The 20,244-nt window shown below is 43.3% G+C and overlaps 1 protein-coding gene across 1 annotated transcript in view; it reads left to right on the top strand.

Annotated features, from left to right (window-relative positions):
* The window catches only part of CSGALNACT2 (chondroitin sulfate N-acetylgalactosaminyltransferase 2), a 29,837-nt gene extending 21,859 nt beyond the window's left edge, over positions 1 to 7,978 (top strand). Inside the window, exons 3-8 of the mRNA XM_080400906.1 lie at positions 271 to 487; positions 1,028 to 1,129; positions 2,749 to 2,927; positions 4,557 to 4,651; positions 6,094 to 6,175; positions 7,335 to 7,978. Of these exons, the coding sequence (XP_080257032.1) occupies positions 271 to 487; positions 1,028 to 1,129; positions 2,749 to 2,927; positions 4,557 to 4,651; positions 6,094 to 6,175; positions 7,335 to 7,627 (968 nt within the window). The 3' untranslated portion in view covers positions 7,628 to 7,978. The remainder of the gene's footprint in view (positions 1 to 270; positions 488 to 1,027; positions 1,130 to 2,748; positions 2,928 to 4,556; positions 4,652 to 6,093; positions 6,176 to 7,334) is intronic.
* Positions 7,979 to 20,244: the final 12,266 nt, after the last annotated feature.

Genomic DNA, 20,244 nt, shown 5'->3' on the forward strand with positions numbered 1-20,244 from the left:
CCATAAAACCTGTTGTCGTCTCTAAGAAGCAGGGGAAGCTGCAGTTTGTTTGAGATGGTTTCTCAGGTCTGGTGTAAGAGGGTAGGAGGGTGATTGTGATTGCTAATGGTTTGTGGATTTTTATTTATTTGTTTTTAGGAAAAACCCAGAAGCTTTGCCCCCAAAGCTTTATTTTTCCCTTCTTTGTAGTTCTTAGGAAAAACAGTGTTTCTGAAATACAATTGCTGGGATCTTTGACTTTACGAATTACTTGTGTGACTTATTCTTCAGGTTACTATCGTACAGAAAGAGATAAGGGGACACAGTATGAGCTGTTTTATAAGAAGATGGATGGCATGGAATACAGACATGTCACCTTGTTCCGACCTTTTGGACCCCTCATGAAAGTGAAGAGTGAAACAGTCGATATTTCTAGATCAATCATTAACATTATTGTCCCTCTTGCTGGAAGAACTGAGGCATTTGCACAGTTTATGCAAAACTTTAGGTAGGTGCATGAGATTATATAGTGAGCTATGTTGCTGATTTTCAGTGTTTTGTTTCCTTTTTGAAATTAATTCCTGTTCTGGTGGATTTGCTACAGAACTAATGATTCCAACATTGTGTGCAACTGCCTTGGGATGTTTGCAATTGAACCTATTGTATGGAGAAAACATTCTTTCTAAAAGGATTTAAGAGATTCTCAGTTTGCACCAAAACCCCTTTTAGACCAAATGCCAGGGGTGTTGTGAACCTGGACACAGATGATCTTGGACATAATCTTTGTATTTACATCAGCTTTTGAGCTCCTGCCTATAAAATAAGGTGTTGGAATGAGACACACAGTATTGGAACCTTCCAATTCAAACAGGATAGATGTGGAAAGAAGAGGGAAAACATCTTTCCTTGTTTTCCTGAGAAACTAGTTGAAGTCTGTCCAGAGTACTTAAATCTTCTAGTACTTTTAAATGCGATAGCTTTTAAGTACCTGAAGCTTCTGTTGTGTTGCAAGTAATTTTTTAATGTCAGCTTCTCTTTGTGCTTATAGGGATGTGTGTATTCATCAGGATAAGCGTGTTCACCTCACAGTGGTGTATTTTGGACAAGATGGGCTATCAGAAGTAAAAAGCATCCTAGAATCTGTAGCTAGGTAAGTGTCGATACAAGCAATATTAATTGGCATTTAAAATGGATTTAAAAAAGAATGAAATAACAGGAATTAACTTTATAGTCCATTGCAGGTTAACAGGAAAAGTAAACTTTATTCACAGTACGCTATTTTTTGGTTGGCATTTTGCAGTTTAAGTTGCAAAAGTCTGACAGAAGACTGCTGAAAATCAAGCTATAGGCCAAAAAAAGACTAATAGCCGTGGCTTTGAGGTTTCTATATGACAGTCCAAAAAAAACAGCAGGCGTGAGTTTTGCAGCGATTATTCAGTCTTGCTAACAGATCGATCAGAATTGAAGTTCTTTGGAACTGGGATGTGCATTTTAATAGCTCTTTCACTGGAGAATCAATTTTATTTAGTGAAAAGGAAGAGAATCCTAGTCAAAGTAGGCTGGTAGGCTGCTGAGTCTGAGAAGTAGAGCTTTGCCCTCTGTCCTCTAGGTAACTGGGCCGAAACTTGCCCTCTGCTGTAAAATGTTTTTAAATGCTTTTTCATCGTGGCGCGCTCAGCAGCAAATAGCGTGACAGTAGTACGAGTGTAACATTCCCAGATGTTGCTTTTTTTTGCTCCAGAGGAACGGGACAGGTAATAGTACCTATAACCGTGTAGCAAGGGGACTCCTTCTGTGCCTGAGCTCCCCAGCTTGCCCCTGTGCTGGGAGCTGGTTCCCATTAGCCGGGAATAGGCTGGGCTCCCACCGGATCCCTGCCTCGCAGCGCTGGCCGAGGCTCTGCTCGGTGAGACGTATCAGGCAGAGGCTGTTGTGTCGCTGGCTTAAAATGGGACGACGCATGGGCCTGGCGTGTGTAGCATCTTGTAGGAAAGGAGGAGTGCTTCTGCTTCCTCCCGCAAAGCCTCCCAGCCCCAAGTTTCTGAGGCCGCCCTGCCACACTCCCTGCGGGATGCCCCTTCTCATGGTGCTGTGAACACACTGGGCTTTTGTCTGGCTCTTTATCTTCCTAGTGGTGCTGCTGCCCAGTGTCTTCGCTCTGTTCTCTGCAAGCATTGCCCTCTGAAGCATCTCCAAAGTAGATGCTTACCTTTGCTTGAAGATATTCCCTGGGTGCGTTTCCAGTCTCCCTCTGCTGCTCCTTCCCTCTTCAGCAGGCGTGGGCACCTGTGCTGCCGTATGAAACAGCGAGGCGAAGCAAACCAACGGGGATGCGGTGGCATCCATGAGTTCCGTGATGCCGGATCTCTGGCTCTCCGTTTGCTCTCCCCTCTGACCTAGTGAAGACAGAGATACTGCTCTGGATTTCTTACAAGTCAGGACGACTTTGTGGGGACAAATGTGAGATGGCATTGTAAATTCAGACAACACGGTAGTTCGTGTCAGTTGCCAAAAGGCCTTTTTAATCTAAACGATTAAATGCAGAGTGAAGTTATAAGATAAAAAACTGTGGTCCATCTTTTTACAGTGTCTCAATGTTTAAAATAGACAGCTAAGCGGAACAGGTATTTTTTTCTCATCCTCATGATGCAACTGCCTTTGAAAAAAAATTTCCGGAGTGAAGTTACTGTAAAATGCTGGAAAAGTATAAATGGTACCTTCTGCCCCCTCCACGGATTTATTTTGGGTTTGGCTCTGCTTTTCTTCTAGAGAAACTAACTTCCACAATTACACGCTTGTCTCTCTGAATGAGGAATTTAACCGAGGCAGAGGACTTGACATGGGCGCCAGAGCCTGGGAAAAGGGCGAGGTCCTGATGTTCTTCTGTGATGTTGATGTTTATTTCACAGCAGAGTTCCTCAACAGCTGTCGCTTAAATGCTGAGCGCGGTATGTTCCTTTACAGTTGCTGTAACAGTCTTGTGGTCTTGTTTGGCTTAAACTGACCTGTGTTGAGTATATAGACAACTATCTTGAGTGGTAGAGCTAATGCAACACCATGCACGTAGGAAAATGAAAAATACTCTGTGCACAAAACACCGTACTATTTAGACTGAGAAATAACTTTTGCCTTAGCGTAGCATGTTTTAATAACACATTGTCTTTTTTTTGTACAGTAAGTACAGTTTTCACACTTAAGATCTGGCTGTCTAAAGGAAAGCTGGACAGTTTAATTGCTTTAACAATTAGAATGTATGTAAATTTGTCTAACAGAACTCAATGTAGCACTTAGGGTGGAAGATGACTTTTGTTACACTGCAATCTCTTGACAAGTTTGGTTTATGTCTTCTCGTGCTTGGGTAGGCAAGACACATCACGTACGAATGGTTTCAGTAGAACTGCACACCGTGCTCCTTACAGAGACTGAGCTAATGTTCCACGTTTACATCCCAAGCTCTGAAATTTTCTGACCATTTTTCTCAAGTTTATATGAAGCTTGCCGGTTCTACAAGCTTCTGCCAGAAAGGATAAAGCTTTCTTCAGTTAACAAGTGTGCTAGTTAAGATCTTCTCCTGTCAAACATTTGTTTGGGTTCTTTTTTTAATGCTTACTCTTATTCCAGATTTGTTGCAGCCAGAAACCATTTCCTCCAAATGTCAATTTGGAATGAATAGATACTTTTTCTTCACATAATAAACAGGCAAGAAAATCTGCTATAAGCCAGATATTTGGGTTCTGTTTCTTGCTTTTTCTTTCATTTTTGCCTGTCTCTGCACTTCGTGAAATGAAGTATGGAGTATTTATACATTCATGAAATGAATGTATAAATAATTGGAAGAACTTTGGAGAGGAGGGCCTTGTGAGCTTTCACAAGGAAGGTAGTTTGAGAGGCTGCTTGATGATTCACACTAAGTTTATCACCTTTGCTTCAAGTGAGATCTGAAAATGCTTCTTGCACGTTCAAGAGTTCATGCCCAAATCAGGGTACTGAGTATTCTCGTAGATTGTTGTCAGTCCCTTTGCAGCACTGGCAGTGCAAGAGATCCTTGAAAAATGTTTGTCTTGTTTCTGTGATAGGTATAGACCTAGTGTCACAGCATGATCAGGGGATTTGTGATGCTTGATGCCCTTGCAGGACAATCCTGGATGTACACGCTTTTAAAATCCTTGTGGAAAGAGGGAAGCCCATAAAACTGAAGCTTTGCAAGGTGTTACGTGGACGTGGTTATTTTTTAGCTTTATACCATTATTGCAAGGATTTGTCACTGTCGTTTTATGTGATACTGTGATATGTAATGTATATAAATTTTATATGTAAGTATGTATAACTATATATAAATATGTACCTATAATGTATGTATAAGTGTGTGTACATACATTGTTTTTAATCCTGTAGGCTCTGCCCTACTAGATATTATGGGCTACCTAAATGGGAAATCCTAGCAGTTAGACCTTATGTTTGTTTATTTTCGCTAGATGGCTAATAGCTAATATTTTACATAAAGAGAATATTTCAAGTTTCCTCTTGCCTTCAGAAAGTATACCCACAGTGAGTAACAATTACCTTTTGATTTTCAGGGAAAAAGGTTTTTTATCCTGTGGTATTCAGCCTTTATAATCCTGCTATTGTCTATGCCAACCAAGATATACCACCCCCTGTGGAGCAACAATTGGTAAGCAGTGTGATTTATTCTGGATAGAATTAGTTGTGCTTTGTATTAAAACAAAATTAAGTGTAACTTAATCGTCTGTTTGGGACATCTTACAACTTTGGCAGTGCGCATCTAAACACTTTTCTCCCTTATGGGCAAAGCACTTGGAAGAAAAGCTTATTAAACAGTACCAAATTCATCCTTAGATAAACTTGCAGTTCTACTTCCATTCTTTTTTTTTTTTTATAAAGAATGCTATTAATCAAATGAAGTTGGTAGTTCTGATCTGTTGCTCAATTCTGGCTTGGAAAGCCAGTATTTTAGGATAGTGGCATAACATGGCAGCAGCTTTTGTCTTATGTTCCAGCAAACAAAGAAGTGGTGAAAGGCAAAAAACTGAACGGTGCTCGATAAGCTTCCCTCTTATCAACTCTTTTTGCTAACTACCAAATGGTAGCTGCAGAAGGTGTGCCGTGTAACTCCAGGTGCGCTCAGGTGCTCAGTCTGTTCCTTTTTCATGCTGTGGACAGCTGTGCTGCGTGTCTTAACCTTTGCCATCCAGCATCTGCCAGAACCCTTGGCTGTTCCACGGCTAATTTCATCTTCATTTTGGAATGAGAAACATTGCTTCTAGGGAAGCTTGCAGTCAAAATAATAAGCAAATAAATCCCACCAAGAGAATAGTTTTAAGGATAATTGGGGGCTCAGCAGAAAGAAGTGAGTACTGAATTTCTGGGGCTTTGTTGCCTGAAGATGGAATGGCCGCAGTCGGTGTCCAGCCTGACTCTCTTTCAAGAGACTGTGTCAATTAAAATTGGCTTTGCAGCTGGGACTTGTGAGGTAGGCAGGTTTGGAGGAGAGAAAGGAGCCACAGCCCTACTACAAGAAAAGCATAATAACCCTCACCCCCTATGCTGCTTGCAAGAGCCTGCTGAAATTAGGAGGGAAGTTTCTGCCTGTGGCCTCAGGTGGTCACAGCTGAGGGAGGAGAGAGCTCCTGCCTGACAGCTCTGCTCTTGGCTTTTTTGAATCAAACAACTTTACGGTTGCTGACTTCAATCACAAAACTTACTTTTCTTGTCATATCAGAACAAGAAGAGGCAAATGTCACCTTAGAACCTGGGTAGGAATTAGAGTATTGGGAGCAGATGATTTGGTAATAAACTAAAAAAAAAATTACTGCTTGGTCTGAGCAGATAGATAGGAAATAGAGGTGATGTGGCAGAAAGGTAAAAGTGGAAACGTGAGCGTGAGTATTTGGCATCGGATGGCAAAGGGTGAAGTGAACAGCAGGTAATTAGGAAGCTCACATCTGTGCATGACACAGAAATACTAGAAGTGTTATATGATGCACCCTGCACCGAGCAAATGATCGGAGGAGTTTAGCTTTCTACACCACCAAGTGCAGTATATCTCCTTCAATGTATTTTGCACTTCAAAATAATCCTGTTTTAAAATTGCAGGTACACAAGAAGGATTCTGGTTTCTGGCGGGATTTTGGCTTTGGGATGACTTGTCAATATCGGACAGACTTTCTGACTGTTGGTAAGATGAATCTCTAGAAAAAAAATAGTAATTGTGTGTTTAAAAAATGATTCTCTGGTCTTATCTAATGACAGAGAAGTAATGCATTTATTTCTATTATTTTCCCATGCCTAGCAGTCAGACTTGCTTGAGCAGTTTGACCAATGAGATAGATAATTTTTTCTGGATTTTGATGTCCCATTTGATGAGGGAGTCACAGTATTTTTTCATAGCGACATTCCATTCTAGAACTTCTACAAATCTTTCATTTTTTTGTGTACTTTGTGATGAAGCAAGTTAGTCGTGTTAAAGAAATGTGCCCCTCAAGTAAGCAACTAACGTAGACAAGAAGCATTAAAGTTTGTTCTTGTAAATAACCTTGAGTAGTTGAATGTAGTTGTTCGAGGCTTTAGAAATCTGCTTTGGCACCCTCTCGTGGCACGCTGCTAGAACGAAGAGCAGCTCGGGGCGCTGGAATGTGGAAGACTTGAGCGATGGTCTGCCAGAAGGTGTGGTGATACAGCCCCGTGTGCTGCCCGGTGGCTTGAATACAGGCTGGCTTCTGATAGCAGTCATTCTGCCGTGTGCGCGCTATATGCTAAATGAAGCCTTCATCATTCTAAAGTCTTGAAATTGCGCATGAGTCTGGGTCAGTATCCACTGTGGTCCTGGAAAGGCGAGAGAACTCCAAGTGGTGGAAAAGGTTCCTTTCCTTAATCTGGCTCTTTGAGCTGTGACCTGTGGAGTAATTGTTGGCATTTTTAGAGAGGGCTTTTCATATGGTGCATGACAGCTTCATTTTCCAGCTGCTAAAATCCATTATGATTGCTAAGAATAACCCACAAGCACAGCCAGTGAGGTTTGCCTGCAGTCTTCTGCAGCTGTCACATGGGATGTCATGCATAATACGATTTGGAGACGCTCTTCTAAGAGACTTTCTGACACCAACAATGCATGATCTGTGCCCTGGGCAGTTTCCACTGCAAAGGATGTGGAATGCTTGAAGCTCCTCTCCCTCAGTTTGGCACGTTTTGGCATGGAAAACTTAAAAGTGAATTGCTCCAGAATTTCTGGTATGTCGTACCAGATCGGGTAATGCATGACACAAGGACCGTCGTTCTTTGTGCCTTCCACCGAGCCTGCGTGCCGAAGTAACATTTTTCCGATGTTGTCTTTATAGGGGGTTTTGACTTGGAAGTGAAAGGCTGGGGCGGTGAGGATGTTCACCTTTACAGAAAGTACTTGCACGGTGACCTTATTGTGATCAGGACACCGGTCCCTGGTCTCTTTCACCTCTGGCACGAGAAACATTGTGCAGACGAGCTCACTCCAGAGCAGTACCGCATGTGTATCCAGTCCAAAGCCATGAACGAGGCCTCTCACTCACACCTTGGGATGCTGGTCTTCAGGGAGGAGATCGAGACTCACCTCCGTAAGCAGGCTTACAGGACTAACAGCGAAGCAGTGGGTTAAATGTCAACCCCGTGACATTCGATGACTTCAAATTCACAGTGAACCAGCATCATTTTACAGCCTTAATTCAGCTTAAAAATGCAGTGCCTCTCTTTTTTCAGTGAAGAAGAGTTTAGAGGGTTTTTGGTTCTTGTATTTGTTTTCCGAGTAATTCTTTGACTGATACACTATGACCTACATATCTTGCGAGTTCAAGCACCTCAGATAAATTGGAAAGCGTATGTAGTTCGAGGAAAGTGTCTTCAGTATCAATTGGAAAAATCAGTGGAATGTACAACTCAACACTTTTCCACATGGTACATTTCCATTCTTATATTTGCATTATTTTAAAAATTAAATTAAATAATCTTTTGTGTCGTCTTGAGTATTTTCAGTCTGTATGGCTCACTGCACTGTGACTTGAAGGATACTATACTTACACCCCATTGTAGAAACAAGAGAAAGGTGTGAAAAAGACTCTCACCGTGGAAGGGATGCGGGGCGTGCTGGCTGGTGTGCCAGCTGTTCAGGTTGCTGATTGCACAGCAAGGGCTTGGCGCTGCGTTGCCTGTATTAACTGACATTTACATGGTTGAATATAGAATAAGTCATGGGGGGGGGTGGGGGGAATGAAAATCTTTTTAAGTGGAATTTTAGAGCATGTAATGTAATTTCACACTGCAAAAGAGACACCACCTTCTTATCTCAGTGGTGGTATCAGACAAGTTGGGAATGTTCCAGCTGGGTGTTTCTGGGTCGAGTCTTTTCCCACAGTAGATGCCACATCACAGAATCCCTTCTATAAACTGAGCTATGCTATTGAACTCATTCATGTAAAGATTTTTGCCCCCCCCCCCTCCTCCTTATTCAAAAGCCCTGCCTGTACATCTCATCCTTTACATTGAGGAACCATCTTTTCATTCCCATATAAATTTACAAGCAGCCCATTTGCTATTATGCCAGTGTTGTCCTTTTGGTTTCTTCTTCTCTTTCTGGCATTTTCCTGACATTTTTGGAAGGCAGTCATATATACTCTTAGCTGTTGTAGTGACCGAAAAAGCAAGTGCTATTACAGTCTTTCTTCATACAATGTCTCTGTTCCACTGATGATCCTAGTAGCCTTATTCTTCTTCACACTTTTTCAGTTTGAGGATGTTTTAGGGGGTTTGGGTTGTTGGTTGGGGTTTTTTTTTGGTGTTTTTTTGTTTGCTTGTCCGTTTGTTTCTTTGAGCATGCATAAGCAGAATTATGCTGTGGTCTCATTAGTGCCTTGTACAATGGCACTACTACTTCGCTACTTCCCTTTTGGGTATTTTGGAATGCATAAACAGTTTAAATGCAGGCAGGTCATTTTTCTCCGTGTTGTCTTATATGCTACCATATGGCATGCCTCATTTTTAATACATTTGTTTATAGAATGAATGCTGAGAATGCTAATTCAGGGGTTAAACCATTTGCATGGTCTCCACTGAATTTAGAAATTAGTTGAAAACCCTTCTCAAACCAGGTAATTAAGATCTGTTTATAAATCCAGTTTGCTTCAAGAATTCTGAAGGCAACTTAAGAATTAAATGGTGGATTTCTGAATAGCAGATACGCTGTGCAAATAGTTCTGGGCACTGATCCTTTTTATATGTATATAAAATTTGCCTTTATTGTAACTTATTGTGGAGAACAGTGTACTGTATTGTACTTAGAGTGAAGAGAATGCATTGCAAGACTTCTTGCAATTCATATTCTCAATATAATAAATGGAATTTCTGCATTTCAGAAATTGTTTTAAGCTGTTTCTTTGAAATAAGTTTTTACAATAATATTTTTCAAGGCAGACGATGTGCCAGATTCAAGGAAGAGTATTTGCAGCAAGAAGTACAACCAGCTCATTTTTGCCTCTCAAGTGAGTATCTAGCCAGACCAGGTATGAAAGTGCAGAGTTAGTACCCTGGACAACTTAAACTTACACCAGATGTTACCTTAGGGTAAGGTATCTTGGTGGTTCCTAACAAAAATGTATCAGTGAGGAAAAGAGTAGCTACGTAGGTGTGGTGATTTGGGGTAAAGATGTAAGTGGGACCTTCTACTGAGACTCCAGCCCTTAAAACTTCAGCCTCTACTGCTCTGCTGCACAAGAATAAGCATCAAAAATGCCTCTGACTGCCACTGCTTGGCACAGGCTGCAGAGGATGCTGGGGTAGTGCGGAGGTGCTGAGTATTGCTGCAGCTCAGCTCTTGCCACTCAGCCGCTACCCCAGAAGGATCCAGTTCTCCCAGTTTCTGTGTTTTGGAAATGCAACAGACTACTGGTACTGGTAGCAGAAGGTGAGAGATCTGGCTGTGTGGGTGGTTGGGCTTATGGTCAGCAGCAAGGAAGGAGAACAATGTCAACTGTCTGCAACTGCGTGATCAAAAGCGGTCTGCGTTGTCGATGGTGGAAGGCATCCGCCTGGATGGAAATCTGGAGCGGAACTCAGTCAACAGGAACCACTTTTGAAAACTTATTTTCCATTCATCATCCCCAAATGTGGAAGTGAATGCATTGGGGTTAAAAGGAAGTCAGGGCTCTTGGAAATAGTTACTGGCAGGGTTGGGTATTGACACGAGCGGTCTGAATGGCTGATTCTTTGATGACTGAGTTTTCAGGGGCCCTTGGAGACCTGGGCTTTCTCTTGCTGCAGCTCAGCTCCCTGCGATAACTGCCTGCGTAAGAGCACGTTGCTGTGGCACACGTCGGCTGGGCCGCCTGGGGGTGTGTGGGCAGCCATCGCCTGTTGCAGTTGTCACCGAAGCCAGAACCTGGTACAGGCTGTGCGCTGTGGTAAGTCAGTGCAAGGTACTCGCAGCCCAGTGGCTGGAAGAACAAGAAGAATAATTTTAAGCATGCAATCTCCTGGGATATGTTTTGCTGCTGTGTGGTACTGGATTCGGTACACGCGCCTCGCTGCGTGCATCTGCAGCGGAGATGGTTTTACCACCAACAGCCTGTAGAATGTTTACAGCAGGAAAATGCTCAGCTCTAATAGTACTTTACAGGTGGTGGGGCAGCTTGTTAGCAACTTTGACATCGGAAATTAAGCGTTCCTTTAATTAAAAGCTGTTATTCACGGTGTAAAATTTTGCACTTCCAGGGAATTATTACTCATGATGTACAGTTAGTGTTCCCTGATGATTTATCATTTTACCTACTCAGTTGTTTGTAATTTCTCAACCAATTAAATAATAATTTAGAAACAAATATCTTAAATTTACAGCTTTTAATTCAGTCTTAAAATAGCTTTTATTATAACTCTCACGCATTTTTACTTTTGCTTTTGGGCTAGGCTATGAGCTTTGACTGTTTAGTTAAAAAAAGATATCTAAAATCATTACTTCAGATGATGATTGTCCCTTAATGAATTAATAAGTATTTTTTCTCAAAATAAGGTGCAGCGTTTTTCTGTAAGCAAGGCCTTCACTGAGCTAACTGATGAATATTACATGGATGGATTATTTTGTCTATTTCAACAGGGATTCCCCAGAAGAGTACAGGATGCCTTGTATATTCCTAGTAATCCCAAAACAGACACAGAAAAGGCTGACGCCTGCGCATCACAGAGAGTATGATTCTGTTCAGTGTACTGCTCCGAAAGTTACTCGGATTTATGCAAATACATCGTGAGATCACTGCGGGGTGACTGCTTTCCTGGTCTGTTCTACTTTTCATCATTCTTTGGGAGTTTTTCAGGCAAAAAGTCCTCTGGAAGCGCTTCACTTTTTGCTTCTCCACCACGGTCTCAGGGAAAGGCAGGGGTAGAGCCCATTTCAGGACTCCAGTTTTGCAGTTGTTAGCAGTTACTGCTGCATTACCACAAGTGAACTGATTGAGTGTTTTGTGTGGGGCTGTGGGTGGCACTGACACTTAATTGTGCTCCTGAGCAGGGAATACAAAGCTGAGTCTCTGGCCCCGCATCAGACAGAAAAAAATTATCAATTTTTTTTATCACGTTTGCTTTGCCCAAGTCCTTAGCATACCTGAAAGAAGTTACATGAGCTGTATAAATAGATTATACCCTGAAGACTGCTATGGCTCTTTTCTTCACCGCTTTAAATCTCACATTGTGTTACTTGTACTGTGTTTCATCTCCCTGCATGTGCTGCCCTCCTTACTAACCCAGCCTGGTTTTCTTTTGATATGGCCTCCCTCTTACTTCTTCCAACTCTGTGCCTTAAAGCCTTCAGCCCCTTATCAGCTCCAGCCGCAGAGCTCTGGGAGGCAGGGGCTGGGTGGGGGTGCCCGGCAAGGGGATGCCCCAAAGGAAAACCCAGCGGCCGGGCCCCGCAGCGGGATGGGAGCTGCTGGCCTCGGCAGGAGCTGCTCTCTGCTCTTTACCACTTCTGAGAAGTGGCTTCAAACCACAAAGTTTATGAACTCTGTGCTACGGATCGGGCTTATTCTTTTTATTTCTGTATTTGTTGTAATATGTCAACGAAGTTCTTGGCAAAAAGCAGCAATTCAGAACGGTTCCCCATACCCAGTGTTTGATTGCGCACCACTGCTTCTGCTCTCTCATGGAACTGGAACAGAAATAATGGATATGCCTTTATTATAAAGTGAGTTAACAATTGACTTGCATTCCCGGAGTATACTGAACCCCTCGGTGTGTTTTGGCACGGAGCGTGTGTGGTCGTACAGCCGTGTGGCTGGTTTCTGCCTGCTGCCATGTGTTGTAACGCTGGGAAGGTTTGCTCCTCCCCGGTAAAACTTGTAACTCTTCCTTGGGGGTGTTGCCTAACTTCGTCCAAGAAAGGGAGGAGATTAGTCACGTTTCAAATACAAAAATCCTCTCTCTTGAATAATAAAATCTATTCTGCATGTTGCTTTAGGCATAGATCTGGCTAAATGACTCAAAAATGTTGGCAAAGGGTCTGGTCCCAGGCTGGCGGCTGCGGGTGGTGCAGAGCTGTAGCCACGCGTCACCCCATGTCCAGGGTATCAGAAACGGGTGTTTGCCACACACAGACCATCGCTGGCTCGCCAGTGGAGACCTGCTCTCTGCTTTCCCAGGGCGTCCTCTGCCTGCAGAGGGATGATGCAGCCCGCACTGCTCAGCTGGGGCTGCTGCTGCTGGGGCTCTGCAAAGATAAATGAAGATACTACACTTCGACGTTGGAACCAACCATCTGCCCAGGGTCGGCGCTGGGGTTACGTGTCCGAGTGTTGGGCCATGACTGTGTGTTTTGACAGATGCTGTTTCTATAATGCACTGTTCCCCTTTTATAAGCTGTGGGCCAAGTCTAAGAAGCCAGCTGTGTTTTCCTGGAGGAGTCACAGAGTTTTAGCATTAGAGTAGTAAATATAGTAACATCTGTTTAAATTAGGAGCATGTTCTACTGAATTAGAGAAGTAATTATTATGTTTTTTTCAGCTGTTGCGTGCTAGCTGCATTAATTGTAGCTTTTCCTAAGGAACTTGCAGTCTGCATAGGGAAGGGGAAGCATTCTTGATTAAGGGAAGTAAAAATGAGATTAGTTCAGGGCCCACTTTCACATTAGACCCTTTACAGGAATGAATTCAGGTTGTACTTTTGAAATCACAAACCTGATTTTGTTTAAAAATATGTCATTCAATGGAGCTAGTTGATATGGGTGGGGACAATCAGAAAACACAGATCAAAAAGTGGAAGAAGTACAAGGAAATACTTAGCTCTGGGTCCACTGCATCAAGAAGAAAATAGCGGCTTTTTTTTCCAGTTTCATAAAGGCTTGTGAAATACACACACCTATGAAACTCAAAACTTCTTTGTAAACTGGGTTTAAGACTGGACAGTTGCGTAAGGAGGGGAAGAGAAGTGGTGGGTAAGCCCCTAACTACTTGTATCTGAGCGCAGATGTATATTTAAATTGCAGTTTTTAGTGTATGCCAAAATATAAACTTCTCAATGAAATAAAACAACTTTTTGCTTTGTCACATTGGTCCATAAAAGGAAAAGAACTTTTACCAGCCTTAAAATGGTGATTCAGCATAAATGCGGTAACTTGTGGAGTACTGCATGGGTGGAAGGATAAAAGCTTTCTGTGCAGCCCAGGTGGGTTTTGCTTCCATTTCCCTGAGCTGCCCTTGCTGTGTGAGAGATCCCCAGCTACATCTGGGAGACGTGAGTCATTCTGTTTTTACTCAGCTGTGAAGTTAGGACAAGGAGCATGGGGCTATGGCTAAAGTCAAGTAGCGTTTGCTTCATGGCCCCATGATGCTTGTCTCCTTGTCCGGTCTGGCTGCTGGCAAACAGAAGGGCTCCACCGCTGTCTTCACTGGAAAAGCTTTATGGCGAAGGGTACTAGGATAAAATGCTGCTTTTTACATTTTTGTGGTTGCACTGGCTCTGCAGACCTCTGCTTTTATTGTTATAGCATCAGTTTTTCTTAATGTGCCCTGGCAAGAGGTGCAGGTGAGCTGGGTGGCCGTTGCAGCCATCAGGGCGCACCTGGGAGTGGGCTGGTACAAGCACCCCTCTGCCAACACCCCCCAGCGGGCTGGTGCGAGCACCCCCAGCTGGTTTCCGTTCCAGCATCATGATTGCCTCGGCCCCTTGCGAATTCGCTTCAGCTGGGCGGCGGGTCCCACAGCTCCTGTAGGAGCCTGGGGGGCAGGGCTGTCCCTCAAGCTGGAAGGGAGCCCCTTGGGTCACCCCCTGCCACCGACGAGCGGGGCTACCTTGGCCACAGCTGGTGCTGTTTGTGGTAATGATGGCAGCTGTGTGCTTAATTAGGCCTTGTGGAGTAATTGGCCTCTCTCATTTGGCCCCCGAAGCTGGCAGAGAAAGGTTCTACTTCTTCCCTGAGCAACACGGTCTCTCTCCTGGCTTAGAATAAGGTAAATGTTTTATTGATTTTTTCTGGGCTGTGCTACTCCAGGCTTGCACCAAGAAGGGAATGGCTTCCTTCTTTTTTTATTGGGATGCCTTGTGCACTTCTTGCCGTGCAGGGTGTGAAGAGCAGCCGTCGTGGCTGGGAGCCGTACGGCAGTACTGTGCAGCAGCAGCACTTCTGGACTGAAGGGGGGATGTTAAATCCCTCTTACGCTGAAGCCTCAAAGTTTGTATAAGGTTGCATTAAAGTGCAGCCCTGTTTTGCTTAGCGTGGTCCTGGGGTAGGTGAAATAAGCCCCTCTGAACTTGAAACGCAGTGCCTAGACAGGGGCCTGGGGCGGTGTAGCTGGTTTGTTGGAGCTGTTGTAAGTTTGTACCTGGTGTGGTGAATTTTTTGGGAGTGTTTTTAACCCTGACGGTTTTGAGGCTGCCTTGTAGCCGCAGGACTTGTGCGTCTTGTGTGACTTGAGCCTCTTGGTCTGTATCCTCTCATCTTTTGCTCCAACTGCCGCAAAATCTTGCTGATGCAAGTTAACTTAGTTAAAGCCTGTTTGTAATCTCCTACCGTAGGCAGGATGCTTTGCAGTCCACTTGAATTGTGCATAAAAGCAGGTCTTAACTCACTGCTGCTGTGTGCCATGCTGGTGGCTTACCGAGCTCCTTTCGAGACGATCTTGTGTTTATGATTGTGGTGGTGTCTGATCTTAAAAATTCCAGCAACTAATTCTTTTTTTTATTTTATTTTTGCAATTGCGTTGGCATTTACGTGTCCGTGGGGGGCGCACGTGCTCTTTGCCGGCACCTGAGTGTTCTCAGGCTCCTGCTGGAAGTGCTCTTTTAAAAAGAAATATATCTATCTCCGGAGTAAAATAAAATTTAACATCGAGGCTATAAAACAGCCTTCGCAGATGTGGTGTACAGCCCGGCTGGCTCCCGCTGAAAGCGAGTGTGCTCGGGCAGCCGAGTTTCTCCTGCCAGCGGCAGCGGTGCGGGTTTGCGCAGCGTGGTGAAGGTGGGGGAGATGGGCGGTGGGAGCGGGAGCTGCTGGGGTCGACGGCGAGGGCTGTGGGACTGGGAGCTGCCGAGTGGTGGGAATGGTGGGACTGGGAGCTACTGGGCGGTGGGAGTGGTGGGACCAGGAGCTGCTGAGTGCAGTGGTGGCTTTGCCCCCCGGAGAGCCTGAGGTCTTGCCTGGCTTTCCTGTGGCTTTCTCAGACTACTTTGTTATGAGCCGTGGGGAAAACGATCATATTTAAGGGATAGCTTGAAGAAAAAAAAAACAACCAAAAAACACAACGCTTTGCAATTTCTGGGTGCTCAGGTATGCTCTGGAGAGGAGCTTGGAGGTGGGTGGCAGCTCAGGCTGCCCCAGCGTGTGGGTCCGGGCCATGCGGTCGTCGGGGTCGGCTGGGATGGCGTTCAGTCTACCTGGTGCAGCCTGTGTAGAGCAGCTGTCGAGGGTTTTTTTCCTGTGTTTGTTTGCTTTTAAAATCTTGTCAAAGTGACTTTTTGGTTGCTGGGTTCTTGTGAAATTCTTTTTGGGGTACTGGGGTGGTGTGAAATTTCTGAGAAGTAACATGAGATGAAGTGTCTAGGAAAAAAAATCAGATTTGCTTGGATTTAGGGATTTGCTTGTTACTTGGATTTTATATTTTTGAAGCGTTTTAGGAGCGTGTGTGTTTGGTTTCAATTGAGATGAGTTCTTCAGCAGTGAACTGTAATGTCCGCAGGCACAAATAGTTCGACGTTCCATTAAATCCCGCTAGTGCCGTAAGCAATGGGGACGTGGGTCAAACCTATCCCGTACAGGTGTGCTGGCCCAGCGCCGGGGCGCGCTCCTGCTGCAGCTGGTGATACATTGCACTCCTCTGTTCTAACGGATATTTGGGGAGGTGGGGTGTTGTCAGTAATATCTTATTTAAATTGAACGTAGGAAACTGGATATTGTTCAAATATTTAAAAGGAAACTTCCAGTGTCGACGCTGATGGATAGCAGGATTCTTGGAATTCAAATGCCCTCAGAATTAGGAGAGGCCTTTAATTGAGACAGTGATTTAAAAGATATTAAGGACTTTTCTGTCTGTGTAATGAGATTCTGTTGCATCTCATTGGACTCTGCCTCCAAGCAGAATTAATTAACATTAATACCTGCTTAATCTGAAGAAGCTAGATAAGATTAGAAGTATCGGAAGCAAATTTCTGCGAAATTTAAAGCTACTTCTTCCTTGACGCGGCTCAGGTGGGAAAGTGTGATGCTGGTGCTCACGCTCGGCTCGCTTTCAAACCTGTGGAGCGCTTCCCGTGCCTTGTGTCGAGGTTGGGGTTTGACAGAAATCCCCTGCATGGCAACAGCCCTGGGTCTTGCGGGGGTTTTGTTTGCGTTTTGAGGCGGGGTTGGTAGTTTGTGGATTTTTTTGGTTTGGTTTTGTTCCCTTCTCGTAGGTGTTACGAACTGTTTCAAGTAACTGTATACTGGTTTTGCCAAATGCAAACTTGCAGAGCTTTTTATATAGAAGTGCTATTTATTATTAGTTGTTAGAAGCCCAAGTATTCTTAATATAAACTAAGCATCCTAGTAGATTAGAAACAGTGTATTTATTGGCTTAGTATTTTTAATTAATATTACATTTTCTGATGGTTTGAATTTCTTCCTCATCACACCTCTTGAGCAGAAGGCAGAGTACCTGTCTGAGACTGTCAGTGCTCCCTGCATGACATAGGTCTTGACTGCTTTTTAGTATTTCATTATGGAAATAAACTAATATCCCACCGTTATTTTGTACCAGTCTTAACTGCATCTATTTTCTGTGCCAAAGCTGAATTGTGGTATCAAGAAGCCACAAAAACGCAGGTGTTAGAAATTGCTTGTAACATTGGAAATATTGGAAACATTTAAATTCTTTGCCATTGTGAGTAGCATTACAGAACTGGTTACGCTTTAGATTCTACCTGCAAACTACTGCAGAAATACACCCTCAAATGTCATTTCTGTGCTCCAAGGCCCGCTCTGGGGGGCAGAGGAAGGCGAGCCTCTGTCGGAGGCATGTGGGTATGTGCTGAGTCCCCAGAGCACACCTGGATCCCTCTGCCTCTCCAGGGACCAGCAAGGGAGGGAGAATTTGAAAGCAACTATTGCTAATACTTGCATGCTCACTGGCCTGGAAAATTCCTCGATAGCAGGCACTAAGGGTTTTTGATTAAGTCTTTCTGCAATGTGATTTTTTTGTTATTTTTTGTGATATTTTTAAAAAAATAATAAATATTTGGTGTCCACACAGCCCTATTTAAACGGCTGCAGAGAACTGTAGGACAAAACTGTGCTTCTGTATGCTGTTTGCAGGCTTCTCTGGTTAGTCAGGAAGCTGGGGTTGCCCTGATAAAACTATACACGTTGCAGACTGAAGAGAGAAGATCTGTCTGCATGTCCTCAGAATTACTGCTTTATCTCCAAAAGATGTGCTAATATCAATTGTCAGCTGGCTAGTCAGCTGAATTTTGCTACATGAATTATTTAGTGGAAGCCAGCTGTTTCTTGGGAACTATTAACTTGATAAATCAAGTTGCTGCTACTATAACTAAAGATATCTTACTGGCACTGAGTTACTGCTTGTCACGCTGTGTCCCGCTCTAATGGCAGTAAAGTGCCTGGAAAGCAATTTTATTGTTTACTCCGATTCCTCTGTAAATAGCTAATTTATCTTAATGACTGGATGGGACATAATTGGAAGTGAGTTTTCAAGGGTGTAATATGCATATTAATTATGAGTGTGAACTGGCCATCAGGAAGATTCTTGACTGCTTGATCCTCTTAATGCTGGTAAACATCATTATCTTTTCTAATGAGCCATGATAACTGAAAGTAGCAGGGTTCTGCTCTGGGAGTCTGTTGTGGATGTCTGGTTACCAAAACAATTTGCCTGGAGAGTTTTCAACAGATTAGAGATGCTTTTGGGACCTGCAGAGCTCCAGCACTAATGGCTTTTTTAAGGCTTATATCCCTGAGAGGGGAGGTAGTGTGGGTAGCACCGGGGCAGCGCATTAGGAAAGCTGGATTTTCCTCACAGCCCTGTGCTTGTCTAGTCCCTGTGTGACCTTGGAGAAGTGGCCCTGCTTCTGTAAAGTTGGGCATGAGAAAGGGTAGTGGTTGCAACCAAAGGTCGGGGGGGCGTTGAAATGTCAACGGAGTCTTGCTACAGGAAAGCCTGCGGTGTGCTGCTGCCAGCGAATGTCTCTACTTGCTTCTTAACAGGGATAAGTTTTGCAAGGATAAATATGTGCAAGAAAACAAAACAAAACAAAACAACCTCTTGGGACACACAAAATATTTCTACACAGTGAAACTGTTAATCGCTTTCATTGCGAAAATAAAAATACGCTGTAGCAGAGACCCGGTATCAAATACAAAAAATACTATTACAGAGAGCACGTTAGAAGTGGCAGCATGTTGTTGGCTTAGTGTTGCTCTTACTTTATGAAGTACTTAACGGTCTTCCAACAAAGGCATCTTTCTAAGTCAGTAACAAGTTGGCTCACTGGGACTATAGCTTAGTTGCTGCTGGTTTGCGGCTTGATCAGTATGCAAGTGCAAAATAACCATGGAAAAAGTTAAGCCAGGTTGAAGCAAGTTATTTTCTTTTTTTTTTTTTTATTAATGCAAGCACATCCAGTCAAACACGGAATATCCTGCTTTATGGTACAGCTTTATATTTAGCATTTCAGCTCAGAATAGCAAAACACAGTATTTAAGGAATGTATCAAACTGAGGGAGGAAAAAGAAAAGGAACCAATGTGGATACTGCATTGATTTCAAGTATATACGAGGACTGATTGACTGGTGAAGTGCACATTCATGTGAAAGCTTTTCTATACATTTACAGAAAGTGTTCTAAAATTGCATTTCAAATATATATTTTTTCTTAAATTTTAAGCATCCCTTTTAAATTTCAATTACATAAACAAAGCTGATATACAATCCTTCTTATAATGTCCGACAATGTTACTAGCTAGAACATCTCTGAAAGTGCAAAACACTGTAATAATACAGTATAAATATTCTTACTCTAATCCATGGCTGAAGGTCAGTACTTCAGCACAGGAAAAATAGCAGCAGATCATAAGAATTATTCCTTCCCCCTTTCTGGGCTGTTTTTGTTAACAGTTAGTATTCTTCTACTTCCTCCTTTGTGGCGTAACTTGCTTTTTCTCTTTGACGTCAATGCTATGGGAATAGCAAAATGTTGATTTTTCTCCCTCCCTTACCCCAACTTACTCTTCTAATTTTAAGTATTTGGCAAGGGGGGGAATGGAACAGGGAGAGAGGGAAGGCTCTTTAATTTTTCACCATACTGCAGGGCAAATACAGTAAATAATATCTACTAAGTGATCGCAGATGCTACATGAAACGGTGGCACTGCTCTTGGTTGTAGGCACTCAGCGAGAAGAGTCTACTGGACTGGAATAAAGCAGACCCTCGGTCCAGCAAGTCTTGCCCCTTCTTCAACAGAAGGCAGAATAAGAAAAAAACCCACCATCTAACTTAAAGTTGATAATTTTTAAAGAAGCTTGTGCAGAGGTCCTCTGCAAGGCTCTAGAAGGGAGGCTGTAACCTCTGTAAACTCAAGGGCCTTGTATAAAAAATAAAATACTAAAAAAAATAATTATCTAACTGTCTGGCTCAAGTCATTATCTTTACAAATATCCAGTCCTCAAGCCTGAAGAGAACAGCAACTGGAAAGGACAGCAGATATTCACGGGTAATAATTTGTTCATTAGATGAAAGAGGTTTTAATCTAAGTC

This window comes from Falco punctatus (assembly GCF_963210335.1).
Source record: "Falco punctatus genome assembly, chromosome: 9".
Classification (NCBI taxonomy): Eukaryota; Metazoa; Chordata; class Aves; order Falconiformes; family Falconidae; genus Falco; species Falco punctatus.